At 39.1% G+C, this 27,285-nt stretch overlaps 1 protein-coding gene across 1 annotated transcript in view; it reads left to right on the forward strand.

Moving 5' to 3' along the window:
- Positions 1-27,285, forward strand: part of LOC126150865 (uncharacterized) — a 62,705-nt gene that overhangs the window by 10,841 nt on the left and 24,579 nt on the right. Inside the window, exon 3 of the mRNA XM_049915904.1 lies at positions 7,918-8,042. Within this exon, the coding sequence (XP_049771861.1) occupies positions 7,918-8,042 (125 nt within the window). The remainder of the gene's footprint in view (positions 1-7,917; positions 8,043-27,285) is intronic.

Consider the following 27,285-nt stretch of genomic DNA (forward strand, 5'->3'; position numbering starts at 1 on the left):
GAGTGTTGTCATGCTGCAAAATCACTTTATCATGCCTCTCGCTGTATTGCGGCCATTTGTCTTTTAATACTCTGCTCAAACACACTAATTGCATTCGATAAAGAGCACTGTATGTGACTGTTCCACTTGGTTTTAACACATCATAGTATACGACGCCGAGCTGGCCTCACCAAAAGTTTGGCCGTTGACGTGGGAGCATCGCCGGGATATCCTCATCATTTCCAGAATGAAATTTTCACTCTGCAGTGGAGTGTGCGCTGATATGAAACTTCCTGGCAAATTAAAACTGTGTGCCTGATTGAGACTTGAACTCGGGAACTTTGCCTTTTGTGGACAATTGCTCTACCAACTGAGCTACCCAAGCACGACTCATGCCCCGTTCTCACAGCAGGTATGCAAGAGAGCTTCTGCAAAGTTTGGAAGGTAGGAGATGAGGTACTGGTGGAATTAAAGCTGTGAGAACGGGGCGTGAGTCGTGCTTGGGTAGCTCAGTTGGTAGAGCAATTGCCTGCGAAAGGCAAAGGTCCTAAGTTCGAGTCTTGGTCCGGCACACAGTTTTAATCTGCCAGTGATGAAGTTTCATCCCCATAATTTTTTGCATTTAGGGTTATCGTAATGAACCCATTTTTTGTCCCCGGTCACAATGCGATACAGAAATCCCTTCTGTTTTTGCCTCTGAAGCAACTGTTCACAAACACACAAACGCCGTTCAATGTCTCTTGGCCTCAGCTCACACTAACCCAAGTTCCTTCTTTCTGAATCATGCCCATAGCCTTCAGACGTTTTGAAATGGCTTGCTGTGTGATTCCCACTAATCGTGCCAATTATTCTTGAGTTTGACGCGAGTCTTTACTCAGCAATGTCTCCAGTTCCGCATCTTTGAAAACATTCTCTCTTCCACCACTATAGCGATCTACAACGTTAAAATCGCCATTCTTGAAGCATTGAAACCACTGACGGCACATTCTTTCTCTAATAGCATCCTTACCATACATACTTGAGAGCATTTGATGAGACTCAGCTGCCGGTTTCTTCATATTGCAACAAAACCGTAACACCTCCTACAAATGAAGAGAATTAGGCTCATAAACAGACATTTTCAGTCAAGAACAACTTTATGATGCAGAAACAAATCGACTAATGTTTGAATGAGGTTATGTTGACCGAGGTCCAAGGTAACTGGCTGATGCCCGCGATCTGTTTCTTTCGACCGCTTCTTACTGTTGTTGCCACCTATCGGCAAACGGTGGAAGCAAAGTTGTTCACATTGTATTATGTTGACAGACTGAACTGAATACACAAGCCTGTTCTTGGATGGAGATAACATGTCCCCTAAAAAAACTCCACTGAAAATGCAGGTTCACTTTTACCTTCATTGCACAGCTGTATGTAGTAGTTTTCTGTGGTTACAAGAGAGTTTGTACCTCATTAGAAGAAAACAAAATGCTAAGGTTGAGAGTGGGGTTGAACTACTTTTGAACAGGTGTCAGATATACCAACTGTAGCCTTTTTACAGGGAGATGAACGAATTCTGAGAGGTGTGTGTTGGGAGTCCCCCGAACCCCATTACAGCACCTGCCAAGTTGTGAAGGGGTGTGGGGAAAACAAGCCACACCTATTTCTCACAGTTCTGGCACTACCCGTGTGTTCCTGTATCTGTTTATGCTCCAAGCTGTGGTATATCGAGAGGTTGTAACAATGGAAAATTGTACTGAAATGCAGGAGGATCTGCAACGAATTGACGCATGGTGCAGGGAATGGCAACTGAATCTCAATGTAGACAAGTGTAATGTGCTGTGAATACATAGAAAGAAAGATCCTTTATCGTTTAGCTACAATATAGCAGGCCAGCAACTGGAAGCAGTTAATTCCATAAATTATCTGGGAGTAGGCATTAGGAGTGATTTAAAATGGAATGATCATATAAAGTTGATCGTTGATAAATCAGATGCTAGACTGAGATTCATTGGAAGAATCCTAAGAAAATGCAATCCGAAAAAAAGGAAGTAGGTTACAGTACACTTGTTCGCCCACTGCTTGAATATTGCTCACCAGTGTGGAATCCGTACCAGATGGGGTTGATAGAAGAGATAGAGAAGATCCAACAGAGAGCAGCGCGCTTCATTACAGGATCATTTAGTAATCGCGAAAGTGTTACGGAGATGATAGATAAACTCCAGTGGAAGACTCTGCAAGAGAGGTGCTCAGTAGCTCGATATGGGCTTTTGTTGAAGTTTTTAGAACATACCTTCACTGAGGAGTCAAGCAGTATATTGCTCCCTCCTACATATATCTCGCGAAGAGACCATGAGGATAAAATCAGAGAGATTAAGAGCCCACACAGAGGCATACCGACAATCTTTCTTTCCACAAACAATACGAGACTGGAATTGAAGGGAGAACTGATAGAGGTACTCAAAGTACCCTCCGCCACACACCGTCAGGTGGCTTGCGGAGTATGGATGTAGATGTAGATGTAGATGAAGCGACATTGACACTGCCACCTACTGGCAGCCAATCCAGCTGTCAATTGCCGTGTATTGCATGTCTATGAAAACAAAAACTGGGAAGGGGCATAATAAAAGCTTATAGAAACTGATAGTTTCATGTTGAATGATGGTGCTTGTTACTACTAAGTATACATTAGTTCTGAAAGTCACTTTGGTTTTGGTGCCGAGTCCTAAAATCAACTTGATTCAAAATTTCAGAAATTCATCTGTTCATCATCTTCAGGAGAACACTGTTGCTGCTGAGCCCCACTGAAAACTGATACCAAGGCTGCAAATTGTCATCCTATATAGGTGTTCATACTGTACACAGCACATGCCTCACCCATCACAGTTGCTGCCCTCCGAGACTGGCCAGCAACTGTGATGGGCAGCATAAGTGCCATGTACATTACAGACACCTATATGGGACGACGATCTGCAGTGTTGGTATCAGTTTTCAGTGGGACTCAGCAACAGCAGTGTTCTCCTGAAGATGACAAACAGTTGGATTGCTGAAATATTGAATCAAGTTGATTTTAGGGTCTGGCAGCAAACCTGAACAGACCTTCAAGACTTACTACACTGGGAAAGACTACGAAGTTGCATATCAGCTCCCATACAAAATTTGAAATTAAAAAACCAGCAGTAAAACCTGCATTGTGGCAATAAACAGAATGATTAAAATTTGGAACATATACTAAAATGTGTAATGCTGGATTGTAAGAACACATAAAGCACTCAGAATCATTATCATTGTATTCCTTGTCTGTGCACAATTCATCGTTATCGTCACTACTCTTTGATTCAGCGGCATCAACAATAATTTTGTCTGTTATGAGTTTCTTGTAATTTCCCGGAATTAACTTTGCAAAAATTCCTAATTCTTCCCAGTGAGTTGAAGCTTGCTCCTGTGTACATCACTGTTCACGTCACCGGCTGAGAGAGAGGGTGGAGCACTATTTATTTTTTCTCTCCTACTTGCAACATTCAGTGACATTAATAATTATTTTTCTAGCTCCACTTCACAAAGTGGTACCCTTTCCCCATCTCTGAGGAGTGGAAAGAATATCTGCTGCTGCCCATGATGGGCCAGGAACCATTTAGTCACTCATTAAGCTAAATACTATTTTATGATGCAGCTCAACACAGAGTAACAATTACTTCACAACATGGCTAAATTCACAGAGCTCTGCATTATATCAAACAGATTGTCAATGGGCAGACACAAAACTAAAGCCAAATTGACTGGCTTATACTGATGTCTGCCGATTCAGATCTAAGGAGCCCTTGTTCATCTCTTTATGAACAGACTATAAAAATCTTATCTTGATGTTCGTGATGACAACCAATAAATACATTTTGGTGAATACTGCAAGCACCATACAGTTTATAAGCCTTTTTGAAGTTGGTATGGGCAGTATAAAAAATGTTAAATGTCAAGGGGTCATTCTGTGAAAGCAAAAGTAAAGCTGTGCCACTCAGGCCACAGACAGGTCTGTTGGGGCTGATCAACTGAATGCCAAGTTGTCCTCAGCCAGTGGTGTCATTTTCCTTCAAATATGAGGGATATTCAGAAAGTTAGTTCTGACTGGTTGCAAAATGGAAACCAGTGTGAAAATCTGATGAAGCTTTGCACAGATGTCTTGGGCAGTGTATGTATGTCCGTAGATAACGTCATGTCACTCTTTTCAGTTCTGAGTGCATAGTGAGCACATAAAGATACCTAGGAAATAGAGTCTCGTGCCAAGTATGAGGGCCTGGTGAGAGATTTCGCCTGATGTCATGTGGCCCATGTAACACAACTGTCATTTGGTTCCTTCTTCAATACAATTCTCGGCCACACTCTACATGGGCAATGAGGATGTTCCTGCACCATTTTTCAATGGGAAGTGTGTGATCACCCACAGTACAGCTCATAACTGGCTACCCCTGGTTTCATCTCTGCTCGCATGTAGAGATATAACTGGAAGGTGTAGCTAACTGTTGCAAATAAATCATTTTTGATTTTCACAGTAGTTTCCATTTTGTGACTGATCAGAACTTACTTTCTGAACAGCCCTCGTAGCTGCTCAGTGGGTATCACAAGGCTGAGAGTGTCCTGTTCCAGTCCTCTCACCAAGGATAAATTCTTGCATTGTCGGAAATTGGGCCCAGGTTCTCCACATGGCAATCATCTACACTCCCCACAAAGCTACAGCGGTGAACAATTCCATGTGAAATCAATCGATAAAAAAATAAATTTGAATCTTGATGATTTATAATTTTGTCACTCTTTGTCATTTTCTTCTACCTCTGAAAACTTTTTTCGCCATTGTGTTTTTGAATTATTAATTTTTAAAGTTTCTAAAATTGTGCGATTGTTAGCACATTTTGAAAACTTGAAATGTGTACACATGAAAACTATTTGAGTTACGGACCTAAAATTTGTGTCATTTAATTCAGTTGATTATAAGTTTTAAAAATATGTAATGCTTCATGATATCTGTGAAACTTTTAAATCTTCCAGAACCAATTCTGAATCAAAATTTTTTGTGTTGAAATAAATGTGTCAGTCATGCACTATTTGTTAATCTGTGTGCCACAATTTATGATGAAATGTCATAGGGAACACATTAGATATATTGTACACTGGTGACCAAAATTAAAGCAACAAACGGAAAATTTGCAAGGTTGCATTTATTTTGCCACAGAACAGTGTAAACAGGTGGTAGCAAAGTAGAAACAATGAAAAGTATACAGAACATAATCAGCTGCAACATGCATAACAGTAGACACAAATGTTCTTCATTTTTTTCAAGTTAACAGATTTGCACACACATTCTGACACCTGGTTAATGCGCTCAGAAGGGTGTGTAAACACCTCTGGCACCAACACAGTCCTGAAAATGATGGGACATGCTGTGAATGATGCCATCAGTCTGATGTTGAAGCAATAATGTCCATTCTCCCTGCAGAGCTGCTCACAAGTCTTGGAGAGTGGTTGGTAGATGCTGACATGAAGCAGCCTGTCTCCCTAATGCACCCCAGACATGCTCTGTGGGATTCAAATTGGGAGAACGAGCAGGTCATGTGATGTGTGCAGTATCTTCCATTTACAATAGAACATCAACCACCCGTACTCTGTGAGGTCGAACATTACTGTCCGTCAATGCAAAGTTTGGGCCTGCAGCACCTCGCAATAACTGTGCATGAGATCACAGTTCCTGTCAGATGACAGCAGTTAATCTTGTTGATTCAACTGTACAATTTCACAAAGAGGTGTTTGAGTGGTCAACATATTTTTCCACATGCCCTCCAGATCCGAATCCGTCGATAATCACTCTCCAGACCAAATCGGGACTCATGTGTGAAAAGAACATTGACCCACTGTTCGACCATCCAGGTGGCATGTTGATGGCTCTACTCTAGACATTCCCTTCTGTGAAGACACACACAGGTAAACATTCAGTAGGTCTCCAACAATAAAGACCACTCTGCTGAAGCCTTCTGTATACCGTTTGCCTTGATACAACATGTTCTGGGGATGTTGTGAGGTCAGATGCCAGTTGCAGTGCAGTACTAAGGTGGTACCATCGTGCCCTTTCAGCCAAATAACGGTCCACTCTTTCTAATGTCACATGTGGTTGGCCCTGTCCTGGTCTCCGGGATACAGTTTTGGTCTCTATAAACTGTCGCCTCGTCTGATAAACAACAGAACAATTCACATTAAGCCACATCAGTTTCCAACTCTGCTGCTTCCATTCTTGCTATGGCCCTCCACAGCAGAGAATAGGCGTCTTCTCTGTGCCATACTGCACAATATGAGACAGTGTATACAGTGATTGTGGATGTGGGACTACCTTACAAACACTATCCTGCTTGACAGGTGTCTTGACGTCAGTGTTGATGTGATTTTCCATTGATCACAATGTTATCTACCATGAAGAACGTGATGACAATGACATCTGTTGACAGCTTGTATGATTATATTGTGAATTAGACACAGGTTGGGGAAGTAGCAGTTTGTTGCTTTAATTTTGGACATCAGTGTATTTTTCTGTTATTTTGCTTTCCCAGCACACATCCGTTTATCATTTTAAAAATGTGGTAAATCATGCCATATTAATTTTTGCATGCCATCTCCATCACACTCACATCCACTCCCAAGCTGCTACGGTGTCTTACCCAACAGTATGTCTTTTTTCCAGATTGTGAGTCATGTAGGTACCAAATTTGGTTGAGATTATTACTGGTGTTCTAGAGTTAAGCTTATATGGTACTACTTATCTATCTTCACCATCATCCCTACAAGTATGGATGATAGGAGTGTCTTACCCCAAACATGTATCCTGGTACTGTCACACAAACAAAAATATGCATTTTTATGTGTAGATTTGGCTATAGTGCTGTGGTGGCACAACTTCACTAATTTTTTGGTAAACACATCAGTGAATTCCTTAAAACCAGAAAAAATGGTCAGTAGTATGGAACTAGCTTACTACTATTTATTGTTTTTGATATATATACCTTTTAACATTTCCAGTGAAGTCTTATGAAATTCATCAGAATGGAGACAGCTGCTCCTTTAATCAAAGTAAATCTTATATTGTTTACTGAACAAACAGTTTATTTATAAGTATTACTGGCAGTAAATTTCTAAACAAGACATTCATGATCAAGTGTTTCTCATAAAATACAGCATGCAGTTTCTCGCAAAGGGTATCCAACAATTACATTACAGTACTTATTATTTGCCTTTTGATTTTTTGTAAGTAGGAAGCATGAAAGACATGGTCATGTACATTCTTTTTTATTTTTGTTTATTTATTTTTTGTACAGTCAGCAATTGTCAACTGTCCTCCTCTCTGGGATTTGTTTATCATCGTGGAGATGTATAATAGACCTACAGACACAAAAAATGGAAAGACTCACCTGTAGTTTATTGGTGCATATTGCATACATAGATATAACAGTGCATATACTCTGTTAACTTTCAAGATACTGCCCTTTTTTTCTAGTTTTAAATATGCCCTTTGTACACACATAATCACACAGACACCAAAATGCATACAGTCAGGTTCACAACAACATTATGAGCTACAGTTATCTTTCCTCATTTTTTCTATTAGTTCCATCCTGAAATTTCCAATTGTCTTTCAGATACGGACTCCACATTTATTAATTAAAAATGGAGAAAAATAGTTGGTTTTCTAATTATGTGCATATAAGGTCAAGTGCCAATGGAAACTTGATCTCTCTGTAAATAGGAGACTGGAGCAACTATTGAGAGCAAGGTCTTAATATGAATATTCATGCATGTTTATTGTGATCCTAATCTGTTTTCCACTAAAAGCTCTGCATCTTTTCCTAACATGCCAAATTTTGCTGCAGCCCTCATATTTTTATTATCCTGTGTTATTAGGAGGTAAAGTAAGTTCTTGCTTTCCAGAAGCCAGACAGATGTATAAGAAGGAACTCTAAAGTATCAACTCCAAAGAACAAAGCACTGGTTGCATCTTTGCATGGTATTTTCAACAAATCTCGTTCAGCAAGTAGAAGAAAATATTTACCAAGGTAGTAAAGTTTAAACTTCAATTAAATGTACTTGCAATCCTTTTAATTTTACATAATAAAAGACTGTTTTGATAGAGTAGCATACTAAAAATTTTGAAGGGGTCATATTTTTATTGTTATTAAAAAAGTTTTTTCTTTGTTTCCTGTATGGTTAATAGAATGACTACTTACAGCACTGTCATTCTGCAGCAAGTCATTACTGTTACCAGTTACTGATTTTCATGTTGTTCAATGTTTTTTTTTCATTTCATGTATTCATTCATAGACAGTTGACACCACTGCAAGGTATCCCACAATCTATATTCAATAACGACACACACACACACACACACACACACACACACACACACACACACACACACATATATATATATATATATATATATATATATATATATATATATATATATGTCCATGCAACTTTAAATAGAGAGAAAAACTTCAGCTTTAATGCACTTTCTCATACATAATTCTGATACTTCCCCAAAATTTCCCTTGTAATGTTACAGAAACAGTCTTAAATATACTGCAATAAAAGTACAGGGTTGACATTAATAACTCATTGGGTTTCAAAGCACTGTTGTTTGGAAGTATATGACATACAAAGATAGGTGTTACATGAAAAGATTCATATACTCAGCAAGTATCTGGTGCATTCTACAAACTTACAGTGTGTGTGTCCTTGGTCCCTTAACACACATCCAAATGGTAATCCAGTTCCATGCATAGCACAGATTTAATTAAACTACATTCCATTTTTCTCATTTTGCTTTTGTTGATGTTCATCTTTATCCTCCTTTTGAGACATTGTCCATTCTATTCAGCTCTTCTTCCAAATCCTTCAGTGTCTCTGACAGAATTGCAGTTTCATCAGTGAACCTCAAGGTTTTAATTTCTTCTTCCTGGATTTTAATTCATACTTCAAATTTTTCTTTTGTTACCTTTACTGCTTGCTTAATATACAGATTGAATAACATCGGGGATAGGCTACAGCCCTGTCTCACTTCCTTCTCAACCACTGCTTCCCTTTCATGCCCCTCGACTCTTATATCTGCCATCTGATTTCTGCACAACTTCTAAATAGCCTTTTGCTTCCTGTATTTTATCCCTACCACCTTCAGAATTTGAAAGAGTGTGTTCCAGTCAACATTGTCAAAAGCTTTCTCTAAATCTGCAAGTGCTCTAAACATAGGTTAGCCTTTCCTTAACCTATCTTCTAAGATAAGTCATACAGTCAGTATTACCTCGCATCTTGCTATATTTCTACAGAATTGAAACTGATCTTCCCTGAGGTCAGCTTCTGTCAGTTTTTCTATTCGTTTGTAAAGAATTAATATTAGTATTTTGCAACCGTGACTTATTACACTGATAGTTTGGTAATTTTCACACCTGTCAGACTGTTTTCTTTGGTATTGGAATTATTATATTCTTCTTGAAGTCTGTGGGTATTTCACCTGTCTCATACATCTCGCTCACCAAATGGAAGAGTTTTGTCATGGCTGGCTCTCCCGAGTCTATCAGTAGTTCTAACGGAATGTTGTCTTCTCCGGGCCTTGTTTTGATTTAGTTGTTTCAGTGCTGTGTTGAATTCTTCATGCAGTATCATATCTCCCACCTTATTTCATCTACATCCTCTTCCATTTCCATAATATTGCTCTCAAAATACATTGCCTTTGTATAGACCCTCTATGTACATTTTCCACCTTTTACTTTTACCTTCTTTGCTTAGGACTGGTTTTCCATCTGAGCTCTTGATATTCATACAGGTGGCTCTCTTTTTTTCCAAAGGTCTCTCTAATTTTCCTGTAGTGACATCTATCTTACCCCTAGTGATATATACTACTACATCCTTACTTTTGTCCTATAGTCATTTCCACTTAGCCATTTCGCACTTCCTGTTGATCTCATTTTTGAGATGTTTGTACTCTTTTTCGCCTGCTTCATTTACTGCATTTTTATATTTTCTCCTTTCATCAGTTAGATTCGATATTTTTTGTGTTACCAAAGGATTTCTACCAGCCATCATCTTTTTAACTACTTGATCCTCTGCTGTCTTTGCTATTTAATCTCTTAAACCTACTCATTCTTCTTCTGCTGTATTCCTTTTGCCTGTTCTTGTCAGTTTTTCTGTAATGTTCCCTCTGAAACTATCTGTAACCTCTGTTTCTTACAGTATATCCAGATTACATCTCCTTAAATTTCTACCTTTTTGCACTTTCTTCAGTTTTAATTTACAGTTCATAACCAGTAAATTGTGATCCCACTCCATATGTGCCCCTGGAAATGTCTTACAATTGAAAAGCTGATTCCTAAATCTCTGTATTATCATTATATATCCAGGTTCCTTCCACGTATACAACCTTCTTTCACAATTCTTAAATTAAGTGTTAGTGATGATTAAGTTATGCTCTGTGCAAAATTCTACCAGGAGGTCTCTTCTTTCATTCCTTAACCCCCAGTCCATATTCACCTACTATTCCTCCTCTTCCTTTTCCTGCTAAGAAATTCCAGTCCCCCATGACTACTAAGTTTCTGTCTCCCTTAACTATCTGAATAATTTCTTTTACCTCATCATATATTTCTTCAAACTCTTCATCATCTGCAGAGCAAGTGGACATATAAACTTGTACTACTGTGGTAAGCATGGGCTTCATGTTTATGTTGGCTTCAATAATGTGCTCACTGTGCTGCTTGTGGAAGCTTATCCATGCTCCTGTTTTTTTTTTTATTCATTATTAAATATACTCCTGTGTTACTCTTTTTTGATTTTGTATTTGTAACCCTGTATTCACTTGAACAGAAGTCTTGTTCCTCCTGCCACCAGACTTCACTAATTTCCACTATATCTAACTTTAACCTATCCATTTCCCTTTTTTAAATTTTCTAACCTACCTGCCCAATTAAGTGCTCTGACATTCCATGCTCCAATCCATAGTACTGAAAAGGCTGCTGCCCCTCTTCAGGAACCATGAGTTTGTGTAGCCTCTCAATGGATACCCCTCCATTGTGGTTGCACCTACGGTATGGTTATCTGTATCGCTGAGGTGCGCAAGCCTCCTAGCCAATGACAAGGTCCATGGTTCACGGGGGTGGGGGGGGGGGGGATAATTGGAAAGATAGTGAGCTGATATTCATCATTTCAGAGAACAATGAGAGGTATTCGAACACTGGTGGCTAGGCTGTATGGATGGGGCTTCTTGTCGTGGAATGGCTGGTGACTGTCGACGTGGAGGTAATGCTGGTGGTTGGTTTTGTACGTTAGATACTTGTCAATAAACAGTACTCTGAAACCTGATTAATCATTTGGGCTAACCCTGCACTTCAGTAGCAGTAATTTTATTACAGGAAAACAAATTCTTCTTATACTTTAGGTAACTATGTCACAGCGTAGTACTTGATAATATGTAGCTGCCATACTGGGCTTCTGTATTTTGCCCGACACTCCATGGACAAACAAGAAGTAAGGATAAATTAAATTTGTTTCTGAATGCGTGTACTTTTCTTTGTGTTCTTTAGGCACAGAAGCAGCTTGGTGAACACATTTCGTTGAGAATTTGCAGAATCTTGACTTATTAATCGTCTCCGTTTGCTATCAGTGTGGTCCTCATTTATTTTCTTTGTATTATGGTCATGCATACAATTGTTTAATAATGTATTGCAGTTTATATTGACAAACATATCTGCATCTTGTATAAGTTCTTTAAAATTAGAACAACAATAGGGTCAAAGGACATATTTCAGATTTTATTTCTGTAGTAATAAATTCAGTTTTCCACCAAAATTAGTGACTTTGTGTTATCCTTCTACTTTTTGCAGTGGTATACGGCAATTTTGTGAATTTTCATGATTTCTGGAAGTTTTGTGAAATATGTCTAGAAAAGTGAGAGGAGCAACCCCTTTTTTAGGATACTGCTGTTTTCACCATTAAAAATGCACTCCACATTACGTTTTGCTTCAGCCAGTGATCACTACCTTGAATGATGATTTTTGCATTGTCATTACTTTGCATGATGGACACTGTTGCATAACTTTTCAGTCACGTTTTGTATTTTGCTGATGTTATTCGCCTAATCATTTAGATATATCTAAAAAGAAAGATGATGAGACTTACCAAACAAAAGCGTTGGCAGGTCGATAGACACACAAACAAACACAAACATACACACAAAATTCTAGCTTTCGCAACCAATGGTTGCCTCGTCAGGAAAGAGGGAAGGAGAGGGAAAGACAAAAGGATATGTGTTTTAAGGGAGAGGGTAAGGAGTCATTCCAAACCCGGAACCTTCCACAGAAGAACCCCAAAAGTGCCCCACTTGTGACAGGATACTTTCCGGGACTGGATCAGATTCTGAATGTGGCTCTCCAGCAGGGATACGACTTCCTCAAATCCTGCCCTGAAATGAGATCCATCCTTCATGAAATCCTCCCCACTCCACCAAGAGTGTCTTTCCGCCGTCCACCTAACCTTCTTAACCTCTTAGTTCATCCCTATGAAATCCCCAAACCACCTTCCCTACCCTCTGGCTCCTACCCCTGTAACCGCCCCTGGTGTAAAACCTGTCCCATGCACCCTCCCACCACCACCTATTCCAGTCCTGTAACCCGGAAGGTGTACACGATCAAAGGCAGAGCCACGTGTGAAAGCACCCACGTGATTTACCAACTGACCTGCCTACACTGTGAAGCCTTCTATGTGGGAATGACCAGCAACAAACTGTCCATTCGCATGAATGGACACAGGCAGACAGTGTTTGTTGGTAATGAGGATCACCCTGTGGCTAAACATGCCTTGGTGCACGGCCAGCACATCTTGGCACAGTGTTACACCGTCCGGGTTATCTGGATACTTCCCACTAACACCAACCTGTCAGAACTCCGGAGATGGGAACTTGCCCTTCAGCATATCCTCTCTTCTCGCTATCCGCCAGGCCTCAATCTCCACTAATTTCTAATTTCAATTTGCCGCCGCTCATACCTCACCTGTCTTTCAACATCATCTTTGCCTCTGTACTTCCGCCCCGACTGACATCTCTGCCCAAACTCTTTGCCTTTACAAATGTCTGCTTGTGTCTGTATATGCGGATGGATATGTGTGTGTGTGTGTGTGTGTGTGTGTGTGTGTGTGTGTGTGTGTGTGTGCGAGTGTATACCTGTCCTTTTTTCCCCCTAAGGTAAGTCCTTCCGCTCCCGGGATTGGAATGACTCCTTACCCTCTCCCTTAAAACCCATATCCTTTTGTCTTTCCCTCTCCTTCCCTCTTTCCTGACGAGGCAACCGTTGGTTGCGAAAGCTAGAATTTTGTGTGTATGTTTGTGTTTGTTTGTGTGTCTATTGACCTGCCAGCGCTTTTGTTTGGTAAGTCTCATCATCTTTCTTTTTAGATATATTTTTCCCACGTGGAATGTTTCCCTCTATTATAATCATTTAGATAGCTTTTCTTTCCCTATAACAGGTGTTTTCCATTATGTCTTATCAGTCTGGTCTTATTAATGAAGACATTTTGCATATTCTAGAGAACTTGGATATGAAACCAGAAAATAGATAACTGCATTTAAATGATGATTTTCTTCCAGAGAAATGACAGTGTACATAGTGTGACAGAGAAAGATATGTCTATTCATTTCAGTTCTCTCCACAACAGTAACTACAGTCAACTGATGCCAAAGTGAAAATGGCTGCTAGAGAAAGAACAGAATGGAAGGTTGTTAACTTGTCATTAAATGGAGGACAGACTATCTTGAATGTCCTGCAGGACTTGAATGTCCTGGAGGACTTACAAACAAAGTTAACGAAATTTCTGTTCTTTTAGATGACCCACAAATGATAAAAGATGCTGATGTTCCATGCTTTCGTGAACACTACATGAGTGATGTCGAAATGTTACAGCTCAGTGGTTACTGTCTAGCAGCACATTACTGTAGATCTATCATGAAGAGTGGTGGAGTAGTAATACACTTAAAAAATAACATATCATATACCACATTAGATTTAAAGAGTCACTGTATTGAACAAGATATTGAAATATGTGGTGTAGAAATTACTGTAAGTGACTGTACAGTTGTAGTGTTAGCACTATACAGAGTTCCCTCAGGGAACACTAATGTGTTCCTGAGGCACTTAGATTCTGTCTTATCCCAAGTGTACTCAAAATCTAAGGATCTAATAATTATAGGTGATTTCAATGTAGATTTCCTAAATGAAAGCAATGCTAAAGCAGATTTAGAACATCTAGTTGATTCTTATAATCTGATGACAGTAGTAAATTTTCCAACTAGAGTTACCGAGGACTGCCAAAGTCTGATTGACAATATATTTATAGATAGGTGTAAGTCAAGAGTCAACAATATCAGTGTACGTCCAATTCTTGGCCTTTCTGATCATGGAGGTCAGTTGCTTACTTTCACTGACATCAAACTGTGCAACAGTTCTGAGAATTCTTGGAAATCTTTTAGGATAATAAATTATGAAACCATCAAAAATTTCAGCAACAGCCTGCAAGAGATAGATTGGAGTCCACTTTTCAATGAAGCAGATGTGAACAAAACGTATAATACCATTCTAAATGAATTTATGTCTATTTTTGAAGCCACATTTCCTAAAAAAAAGTAATTAGAAACTGTCATGTAAGCACTATCAATAAGTCATGGATCACTGCAGGGATAAAAACATCCTGCAGAACAAAGGGGATGCTATATAATTCCCTCAGAACTTGAAATGATCCACAAAAACGTCACCACTACAAACTTTACTGTAGAATCCTTAAGAAGGTAATAAATAAGTCAAAAAATATGTACATTAAGTCTGAAATTGATAAGTCTGACAACAAAATAAAAACAATTTGGAATGTAATAAAGTGGGAAACGCAAAAAAATGGGGAACAGGACACCCATAGAACTTAAACAAGGTACCAGTATCATAAAGAAACCTGAATTGGTTGCAGAAATCTTCAATAGGCACTTTTTGTCAGCAGCAGGAAGACAGGCTGTAAAGGTTCTGTGGATGAGTCATTGGTTCTTCTACAGAAAGCTATCAGTAATAGACCCCGACAGGTAACCTTATCTCATGTTACAGCAAAAGAGATTGAAAGAATTATTACCTCATTAAAAAATAAAAATTCTGTAGGTGTGGACAATATTTCCTGTAAAATATTGAAATGTTGTTACAAATTATCGCCCAATCTCCCTTTTAACTATCTTTTCAAAAATTCTTGAAAAACTGATGCACAGGTTGATTGTCAATAGCTTCTACAATATCCTAAACAAAAGTCAGTTCGGTTTTCTTGCAGGTCTTAGTACAGAACAAGCAATATTCTCTTTCACCAATCAAGTTCTGGAAGCCATGAACAAAAAGATGTCTCCAGTAGGTATTTTTTGTGACCTCTCTAAAGCCTTTGATTGTGTAAACCATCTAATTCTTTTGAAAGAAGCAGAATATTATGGTTTGGGTGGTACCATTGGTTCATGGCTCCAGACATACCTAAAGGACCGAAAGCAGACTGTAATGCTGAATGGCACATCCAGAGAACCTGCCTCATCTGAGTGGGGCATAGTAAGTTGTGGTGTGCCACTGTTTTGGGTCCACTGCTGTTTCTCATCTTCATTAATGATCTCCCACTTTGTTGTGATACAAAGAGTAAATTTACTCATTTTGCAAATGACACTACAATTCTAATTGATTATTTTACAGACAACAATCTTGAACAAACTACAAATGAAGTTTTCAGTGATATAGTAAATTGGTTTTCTTCTAATGGTCTCTCACTCAATACAGATAAAACCCTTTATATGAGATTCCATACTCTACAAAGAAATCTGGAAGAAATTAACATTAAGTGTAGAGATCAAGCAATACAAAAAGCTGAGGTTACAAAATTCCTGGGTGCTTATATAGACAGCAAATGTAATTGGTCAACATACATTCTTCATCTTTACAAAACACTTAGATCAGCAATATTTGCACTACGGGTTATTGCTTTAGTGGCTGACGTAGATACCATTAAGGCTTCTTACTTTGGCTATTTTCATTCATTAATGTCATATGCTATTATATTCTGGGGGAACCCAAAAAAAAAAAAAAAAAAAAAAAAAAAGCCACAGAATAATGAGTGGTGTCCATCACAGACACTCTTGTAGATGCTTGTTTCGAAAGATGGGGATCCTTACCACCGCCTCACAGTATATCTTTTCTTTGTTGACCTTGTTGACCTTTGTCTGTAATAACCCTTCTATCTACAAAGATAACAACCAATTTCATAATTATAACATAAGGACCAAAAACAGTCTGCACATTGAATTGCAAAGTCTCACTATGGTTCAAACAGGAGCTTACTACTCCAGTATTAATCTGTTTAATGCTCTCCCACCACACATCAAATGCCTTAACAATAGATTGCCAGCTTTCAAACAAACTCTCAAGGAGTACCTGATAGAGAAATCTTTTTATACATTTGATGAATATGTGAGTCAGGAGACAAAGCAGGAATAGCACAATGGGGTGTAGGGCTTTACATCAGGAAAGAAATGGAACCCAGCGTAGTTGCAATAAGGTATGTAAACGAACGACTGATGTGGATAGATTTGACAGTGTCTAGCAAGAAAATTAGGATTGTGTCAGTATATTCGCATTGTGAAGGGACAAATCAAGATAAGATGGATAATTTTTATGAGGCACTCAGTGATGTAGTTGTTAGAGTAAAGGACAAGGATAGTGTTCTGCTCATGGGTGATTTTAACGCCAGGATTGGAAATCGAACAGAAGGGTATGAAAAGGTTATGGATAAATTTGGAGAGGATATGGAGGCCAAGAGGAACGGGAAACAACTCTTGGATTTCTGTGCCAGTATGGGCTTAGTAATCACAAACTCCTTTTTTAAACATAAGAACATTCACCGGTATACTTGGGAAGGCAGGGGAACCAGATCTGTCATTGACTATATAATAACAGATCAGGAATTCAGGAAGGCTGTGAGGGACACACGTGTATTCAGGGGATTCTTTGATGACACTGATCATTATTTAATCTGCAGTGAAATTGGGATTGTGAGGCCGAAAGTGCAGGAGGTCAGGTCCATATGTAGGAGGATAAGAGTGGAGAAACTTCAGGATAAGGAAATCAGGCACAAGTACATAACAGCGATCTCAGAAAGGTACCAGTTAGTTGAATGTAGTCAATTACAGTCATTGGAAAAGGAATGGACAAGGTACAGGGACACAGTACTAGAAGTGGCTAAAGAATGTCTTGGAACAGTAGTGTGTAAAAGTAGGATGAAGCAAACAGCTTGGTGGAATGATACAGTCAAGGCAGCCTGTAAAAGGAAAAAGAAGGCGTATCAAAAATGGCTACATACCAGAACCCAGGTAGACAGAGAAAGCTATGTTGAAGAAAGAAACAAAGCCAAACAGATAATTGCAGCATCCAAGAAGAAATCGTGGGAAGACTTTGGAAACAGGTTGGAGACTATGGGTCAAGCTGCTGGAAAACCATTCTGGAGTGTAATTAGCAGTCTTCGAAAGGGAGGTAAGAAGGAAATGACGAGTATTTTGGACAGGTCAGGAAAACTGCTGGTGAACCCTGTGGATGCCTTGGGCAGATGGAGGGAATATTTTGAAGAGTTGCTCAATGTAGGTGAAAATGTGATCAGTAATGTTTCAGATTTCGAGGTAGAATGGGATAGGAAAGATGATGGAAATAGGATCATATTTGAGGAAGTGGAAAAAATGGTCAATAGATTGCAGTGCAATAAAGCGGCTGGGGTGGATGAAATTAAGTCGGAACTCATCAAATACAGTGGAATGTCAGGTCTTAAATGGCTACACAGGATAATTGAAATGGCCTGGGAGTCAGGACAGGTTCCATCAGACTGGACAAAAGCAGTAATCACACCAATCTTTAAACATGGAAACAGAAAAGATTGTAACAACTACAGAGGTATCTCTTTAATCAGCGTTGTGGGTAAAATCTTCGCAGGTATTGTTGAAAGAAAAGTGTGAGTATTAGTTGAGGACCAATTGGATGAAAATCAGTGTGGGTTTAGGCCTCTTAGAGGTTGTCAGGACCAGATCTTTAGCTTACAGCAAATAATGGAGAAGTGTTATGAGTGGAACAGGGAATTGTATCTATGCTTTATAGAACTAGAAAAGGCATATGACCGGGTTCCTAGGAGGAAGTTATTGTCTGTTCTACAAGATTATGGAATAGGAGGCAAACTTTTGCAAGCAATTAAAGGTCTTTACATGGATAGTCAGGCAGCAGTTAGAGTTGACGGTAAATTGAGTTCATGGTTCAGAGTAGTTTCAGGGGTAAGACAAGGCTGCAACCTGTCTCCATTGTTGTTCATATTATTTATGGATCATATGTTGAAAACAATAGACTGGCTGGGTGAGATTAAGATATGTGAACACAAAATAAGCAGTCTTGCATATGCGGATGACTTAGTTGTGATGGCAGATTCGATTGAAAGTTTGCAAAGTAATATTTCAGAGCTAGATCAGAAATGTAAGGACTATGGTATGAAGATTAGCATCTCCAAAACGAAAGTAATGTCAGTGGGAAAGAAATATAAACGGATTGAGTGCCAAATAGGAGGAACAAAGTTAGAACAGGTGGACGGTTTCAAGTACTTAGGATGCATATTCTCACAGGATGGCAACATAGTGAAAGAACTGGAAGCGAGGTGTAGCAAAGCTAATGCAGTGAGCGCTCAGCTACGATCTACTCTCTTCTGCAAGAAGGAAGTCAGTACCAAGACTAAGTTATCTGTGCACTGTTCAATCTTTCGACCAACTTTGTTGTATGGGAGCAAAAGCTGGGTGGATTCAGGTTACCTTATCAACAAGGTTGAGGTTACAGATATGAAAGTAGCTAGGATGATTGCAGGTACTAGTGGATGGGAACAATGGCAGGAGGGTGTCCACAATGAGGAAATCGAAGAAAAACTGGGAATGAACTCTATAGAAGTAGCAGTCAGGGCGAACAGGCTTAGATGGTGGGGTCATGTTACACGCATGGGAGAAGCAAGGTTACCCAAGAGACTCATGGATTCAGCAGTAGAGGGTAGGAGGTGTCGGGGCAGACCGATGAGAAGGTACCTGAATTCGGTTAAGAATGATTTGAAGTAATAGGTATAACATCAGAAGAGGCACCAATGTTAGCACTGAATAGGGGATCATGGAGGAACTGTATAAGGGGGCTATGCTCCAGACTGAATGCTGAAAGCCATAATCAGTCTTAAATGATGATGATGATGATGATGATGAATATGTGAAAGAAAACGTATATAATCACTATACTTGCAAGTGTTGTATAAATAGTGTAATTAATTTTGTTTAGAATAGGCATATGAAACTTGTTTATTGGTATTTATTGGAATAGTGAACTTATCTTGATTCCTGTATATATTACTCATCCATAACATGTGAAACAAAAACTTTGTTGGTTGAATGTGCTGTTGCTTAGTTGGTATTTATTTACATTGTATCTTTTTGTTGCATTTATGTAAGATATATTTCAGGCACATGCCATATATTTATATATATATAAAAAGAAAGATGATGAGACTTACCGAACAAAAGCGCTGGCAGGTCGATAGACACACAAACAAACACAAACATACACACAATCCTTCTTAAAAAACCTTAATCCTACTCCCAACATCACCACTGCTGAAGCCCAGGCTATCCGTGATCTGAAGGCTGACCAATCCATTCTTCCGGCGGACAAGGGTTCCATGACTGTGGTACTTGATCGTCAGGAGTATGTGGCTGAGGGACTGCGTCAGCTTTCAGACAACACTACTTACAAAGTTTGCCAAGGTAATCCCATTCCTGATGTCCAGGTGGAGCTTCAAGGAATCCTCAGAACCTTAGGCCCCCTACAAAACCTTTCACCTGACTCCATCAACCTCCTGACCCCACCAACACCCCGCACCCCTACCTTCTACCTTCTTCCTAAAATTCACAAACCCAATTATCCCGGCCATCCCATTGTAGCTGGTTACCAAGCCCCCACAGAACGCATCTCTGCCTACATAGATCAACACCTCCAACCCATTACATGCAGTCTCCCATCCTTCATCAAAGACACCAGCCACTTTCTCGAACACCTGGAATCCCTACCCAGTCTGTTACCCCGGAAACCATCCTTGTAAACATTGATGCCACTTCCTTATACACAAATATTCCGCATGTCCAGGGCCTCGCTGCGATGGAGCACTTCCTTTCACGCCGATCACCTGCCACCCTACCTAAAACCTCTTTCCTCATTACCTTAGCCAGCTTCATCCTGACCCACAACTTCTTCACTTTCGAAGGCCAGACATACCAACAATTAAAGGGAACAGCCATGGGTACCAGGATGGCCCCCTCGTACGCCAACCTATTCATAGGTCGCTTAGAGGAAGCCTTCTTGGTTACCCAGGCCTGCCAACCCAAAGTTTGGTACAGATTTATTGATGACATTTTCATGATCTGGACTCACAGTGAAGAAGAACTCCAGAATTTCCTCTCCAACCTCAACTCCTTTGGTTCCATCAGATTCACCTGGTCCTACTCTAAATCCCATGCCACTTTCCTTGACGGTGACCTCCACCTGTGCAATGGCCAGCTTCACACGTCCGTTCACATCAAACCCACCAACAAGCAACAGTACCTCCATAATGACAGCTGCCACCCATTCCACATCAAAAGGTCCCTTCCCTACAGCCTAGGTCTTCGTGGCAAACGAATCTGCTCCAGTCCGGAATCCTTGAACCATTACACCAACAACCAGAAAAAAGCTTTTGCATCCTGTAACTACCCTCCCGACCTGGTACAGAAGCAAATAACCAGAGCCACTTCCTCATCTCCTCAAACCTGGAACCTTCACACAGAAGAACCCCAAAAGTGCCTCACTTGTGACAGGATACTTTCCGGGACTGGATCAGATTCTGAATGTGGCTCTCCAGCGGGGATACGACTTCCTCAAATCCTGCCCTGAAATGAGATCCATCCTTCATGAAATTCTCCCCACTCCACCTAGAATGTCTTTCCACCGTCCACCTAACCTTCGTAACCTCTTAGTTCATCCCTATGAAATCCCCAAACCACCTTCCCTACCCTCTGGCTTCTATCCTTGTAACTGCCCCCGGTGTAAAACCTGTCCCATGCACCCTCCCACCACCACCTACTCCAGTCCTGTAAGCCCGGAAGGTGTACACGATCAAAGGCAGAGCCACGTGTGAAAGCACCCACGTGATTTACCAACTGACCTGCCTACACTGTGAAGCCTTCTATGTGGGAATGACCAGCAACAAACTGTCCATTCACATGAATGGACACAGGCAGACAGTGTTTGTTGGTAATGAGGATCACCCTGTGGCTAAACATGCCTTGGTGCACGGCCAGCACATCTTGGCACAGTGTTACACCGTCCGGGTTATCTGGATACTTCCCACTAACACCAACCTGTCAGAACTCCGGAGATGGGAACTTGCTCTTCAATATATCCTCTCTTCCCGTTATCCACCAGGCCTCAATCTCCGCTAATTTCAAGTTGCCGCCACTCATACCTCACCTGTCATTCAACAACATCTTTGCCTCTGCACTTCTGCCTCGACTGACATCTCTGCCCAAACTCTTTGTCTCTAAATATGTCTGCTTGTATCTGTATATGTGTGGATGGATATGTGTGTGTGTGCGAGTGTGTACCCGTCCTTTTTTCCCCCTAAGGTAAGTCTTTCTGCTCCCGGGACTGGAATGACTCCTTACCCTCTCCCTTAAAACCCACATCCTTTTGTCTTTCCCTCTCCTTCCCTCTTTCCTGATGAGGCAACAGTTTGTTGCGAAAGCTTGAATTTTGTGTGTATGTTTGTGTTCGTTTGTGTGTCTGTCGACCTGCCAGCACTTTCATTTGGTAAGTCACATCATCTTTGTTTTTAGATATATTTTTCCTTCGTGGAATGTTTCCTTCTATTATAACCATATATATATATATATATATATATATATATATATATATATATAGAAGGAAACATTCCACGAGGCAACAGTTTGTTGCGAAAGCTTGGATTTTGTGTGTATGTTTGTGTTCGTTTGTGTGTCTGTCGACCTGCCAGCACTTTCATTTGGTAAGTCACATCATCTTTGTTTTTAGGTATATATATATATATATATATATATATATATATATATATATATATATATATATATATATAACTTATCCATGAGGCAACAGTTTGTTGCGAAAGCTTGGATTTTGTGTGTATGTTTGTGTTCGTTTGTGTGTCTGTCGACCTGCCAGCACTTTCATTTGGTAAGTCACATCATCTTTGTTTTTAGGTATATATATATATATATATATATATATATATATATATATATATATATAAAAAGAATGATGATGAGACTTACCCAACAAAAGCGCTGGCAGGTCGATAGACACACAAATAAACACAAACATACACACAAAACTCTAGCTTTCGCAACCAACGGTTGCCTCGTCAGGAAAGAGGGAAGGAGAAGGAAAGACAAAAGGATATGGGTTTTAGGGAGAGGGTAAGGAGTCATTCCAATCCCGGGAGCGGAAAGACTTACCTTAGGGGGAAAAAGGACAGGTATACACTCGCACACACACACATATCCGTCCATACATACAAGACACAAGCAGACATTTGTAAAGGCATGAATATATATGATGATATATATATATATATATATATAACTTATCCTTAAAGTTGAAAAACAATTTTCTGTCTATTGATTGCACTGTTGTCTATTAATTTGATTTACATTGTATCTTTATTGTACGTATTTATACAAGTTATGCTTGAACTATATACAATTTGACACATTCCATATCCTTGCGATTCACTCACTTCCAGGATCTATGGAACATGAAATAAATAAATAAATAAGAAAGTTATGCTCTGTGCAAAATTCTACCAGGCAGCTTCCGCTTTCAGTCCTTACCCTCATTCCATATTCACCCACTACTTTTCCTTCTCTTCCTTTTCTTATTATCGAATTCCATTCCCCCATGACTAATAATTTTTCGTCTCCCTTCAGTATCTGAATAATTTCTTTTATCTCATCATACATTTCTTCAATCTCTTTGTCATCTGTGGAGCTAGTTGGCATATAAACTTGTACTACTGCGGCAGGCATGGGATTCGTGTCTATCTTGGCTACAATAATGTGTTAACTATGCTGTTCATAGTAGCTTACTCACCTTCCTATTTTATTATTCATTATTAAACCTACTCCTGCACTAACCCTATTTGATTTTGTATTTATAACCCTATATTCACCAGACCAGAAGTCTTGTTCCCCCTGCCACTGAACTTCACTAATTCCCTTTTTAAATTTTCTAACCTACCTTCCCAGTTACGTGATCTGACATACCCATCTGGAAATCCAAATGGGGGACTATTTTACCTCCGGAATAATTTACCCAAGCTGCATGCCCCTTGGGAAAAATTACAACTGTAGTTTCCCCTTGGTTTCAGCTGTTCGCAGTAGCATCACAGTAAAACCGCATTGGTTAATGTTACAAGGCCAGATCAGTCAATCATCCAGACTGTTGCCCCTGCAGCTACTGAAAAGGCTGCTGCCCCTCTTCAGGAACCACATGTTTGTCTGGACTCTCAACAGAGACCCCTCCATTGTGGTTGCACCTGCAGTACGGCTATCTGTATCGCTGAGGCATGCAAGCCTCCCCACCAATGGCAACGTCCATTGTTAATAGGGGGGAGGAGAAAAAAGGTAGTACAGCATATTTTCATTACTGATCAATCTCACTACTTACCTCCTTCTCAAAGGTAATGGAAAAAATTTTCTACCACAAACTAAACAATCTAGATTTGGATTCCAAAAAGAGTCTTTCGGCAGAACATGTCTTTTTCCAGTTGAAAAAATCAGACTACACAGAATTTGAATGACAAAATATTTCCAACTGTTATCTTCTGTGATTTGTCAAATATATTTGATAGTGTTCAAATTAATGTTTGTGTTTGTTTGTGTGTCTATCGACCTGCCAGCGCTTTTGTTTGGTAAGTCTCATCATCTTTCTTTTTAGATATATTTGATAGTGTAGTTGCCAGCACTCCTCTACAGGAGCAGAAATATTTATAGTATTGAGAGATCTTGCTGGTAACTGGTTTTCCCACTGTGTCACTAAAAGGATGTAGAATGTTGTGTTAATTAACTCAGAGAGTGTACACAATGAAACATCACTTCCAGAATAGGAAATAATCACTACAGGTGTATTGTCGGGACCAATATTGGGTCTACTTCTGTTCTTGTTATACACAAATGATCTTCTATCATATATCCAAGAAGCAGAAATATTTCTCTTTTCTAATGATGCAAATATTATAATTAAACCATCAGCAGAAGAAAATTGTGAACAATATTTTCTTGAAAATTAATAACTGGTTGTCTGCAAGTGGACTATCACTGAATTTAGATGAAACATGATACATTCAATCATTACTGTAGAAAGCTTGACCATACGTTTTTTTAATGAATTCATTTTGCTTGAGGCTGTTAAAATACTTACCACCCCTGCTTTATGAAATTTATGTTCTAGCATTTATATCATTGCTTCACCAAGTTTATAACATTAATGGAATAAAGGACGGCAGATAAATTCACACCAGCACATGCAACTACTCTTACACACCATGTGACAGCTTTATCTTACTGAGTGTGTTGCAACATTCTCACATAAGTAAATATGCGATTTTCATACTTTCAATGTTTGTCAGTTTTGTAATTACATTAATTGGTATTTTGACCTGAGCTGCTTTGATTGGCGGTAATGTGTGTGAGGTGTGCTTGCTTTTGTGAATGAATGGAGTGTGTTACTCATTTTCTGATGAATGCTGTGCCTGAAACTGTATGTGTAAGTGTCCTTTAATTGTGCCTGTCTGCAACTTAGCATGTTATGTTTATCTGTAAGTAGTAATCTATCTTTCCCTAGATTGTTGATGTTCCTACTTAAAGCTTCCATTGTTTCATAATTACATGAATTATATTTGGCAACTGATTGCTTTGAGGATGCTCAAAAATGTCCACTTGTTAAAATTGCAGTAGCACTAAATAATGTTTTAACAGCCTAAAGTGGAATGATTGCTTTTAAAAATTTAACAAAGGCCATAGACCCAGTCATGATCACATCTGACATGTTGTCATAATGCATGAGAGTAAATCAATAAATGAAACAGAATTTTCTAAATTCGTTCATGTTTATATCAATAAGAACATTAACTGGGAGTTGCATGTTAGTGATTTTAACATCTTAGTTCTGCAACTTTTGTGCTGCAAATAATATCAGATTTTGTAGATGAAAATGTAAAAAAGTTGACTATCTTTTCTATCTTCATTCCATAATATTTTATGGATTGTATTCTGGGTTAACCTGTCACTGAGGAAAAAAGTGTTAGTTGCACAGAAGTGTGTAATAAGGTAGTGTGTGGTGTCCCTTCTAGAACCTCTTGCAGACACCTCTTTGAACTGTTGTGCATACTGACAACAGCTTCACAGTACATTTACTTCCTCCTGAAATTGTCAACAATAACTCACTGTTTGAAAACAATAGCAGTATCCATAAATGTAACATTAGGAGAAACGATTTATACCACCCTTCGTTCAGACAGGTATTCAGCCATAAGAATCTTTGACCATCTACCCTATGATTTAAAGAATTTAATGGATGACAAAATTAACTTCAAACACCTGCTTGAAAATCCTTCTACATCTTTTTGTGAAGGGACAGTTCAAATACAAGATACAGTAAAGAGCACAGGCAACAAATAGCAGATGCATCATCTTTTTTTTATTTTACTTCTCTTCAAAAGATGAAACATAAACTGCTTTGTGCTTGGCCTGCTGCTGTGAATAAGTGTCTTTGCACTACATTAATACCAGAAATGTATTATCCACCTGAAGATGATGGTGTGAATCATCAAAATGCATACTTGCAGTAAACTCTTTTATTTATTTGTATTTTTATTTGTAACTCCTTCTGCTCCATAGAAAAATTTCGGAATGTGAAGCAGTATAATTGTGTGTGTGTGTGTGTGTGTGTGTGTGTGTGTGTGTGTGTGTGGTTGGGTGTGGATGTGAGTGGGTGTGCTTGTGCATGTGTGTTTTTGAGAGGGAGAGAGATACCTTGTGCCATAATTTTTCCTTGTTTATGTGAGGACTGATTGCAGGAAATACTGTAGGGATTTTGATGTGGTTTACATTAATAGATAGACTGATTCTTGAGAAAGGTTGAGGTCTGTAATTTATTAATATTTCGTGCATATTTGTTGAACTATGATTAGTTAAATTTTCTGCCTGTTTGTGATGGTTAATCTTAGGAAATGCTGAAGGGATTTTGATGCAGCTTTCACTAATAGATATACTGATTCCTGAGGAAGGTTTGTGTATATAATTTATTAGTTCTATGCTAGACAGTCATGTGATGTAGATCCTTAGTGCTACTCATAAGAAGCTGGACACGTCACTATTTCAGTGTATATTGCCATCATTGCATAAATCGGGTTTTAAGGCCTACAGAGGAGAAAAGAAAAAAGTCTGTGAGCAAACCAGAAAACCTATCTGCAGAAAATGTGTATGAAAAGCACCAATTATCTCCTTATTATTAAGGATTATTTTTTTTCTATATATAGTTCCCTGTCATATATTAGTTCAAAGTTATACCTAAGTATCTGTACATATCTATTTTCTTTAGAAACGAGTCATGTAGCCTGAGATTAATTTTTTCAGGTGAGGTTGTTTTATTAGTAGGGAACTGCATGCACATTGCGTTATTGCCGTTTGTAAACAGGTTATTCCATTGAAATGTTTATCACATTTTCTATATTTTATATTATACTGTTGCTCCTGGTTTTTCCATAGCACGACTGCTTGCTGCAGTGAATGTGTCATCAGTGAACATAGGTATTATGTCATCTACTGATAGTGATATATCATTTGTGTATAAAATGAGTAACGTGGACCTAGCACTGACCTCTGTGGCACACCATACCTAAGTGCTTGAAAGCCAGGGGAAAGGGTAACAGTTTCATGTTTTGTTCCAACACACTGGATTCTGTTTTCATGAAATGTTTTTAGTACATCAATTTCTTCCTTAATACATAACGTTGGAGCTTCTCTCACAGGTTATTGTAAGATGGCAGTTAAGTGCCAAACATCAAAGAAATGTCCATAGACTTTATTCTGTTTGTCTACTGTCGTAATCACATACATTTCAAAATTTGTTA

The sequence above is a fragment of the Schistocerca cancellata genome, chromosome 2, assembly GCF_023864275.1.
Source record: "Schistocerca cancellata isolate TAMUIC-IGC-003103 chromosome 2, iqSchCanc2.1, whole genome shotgun sequence".
Taxonomy (NCBI): domain Eukaryota; kingdom Metazoa; phylum Arthropoda; class Insecta; order Orthoptera; family Acrididae; genus Schistocerca; species Schistocerca cancellata.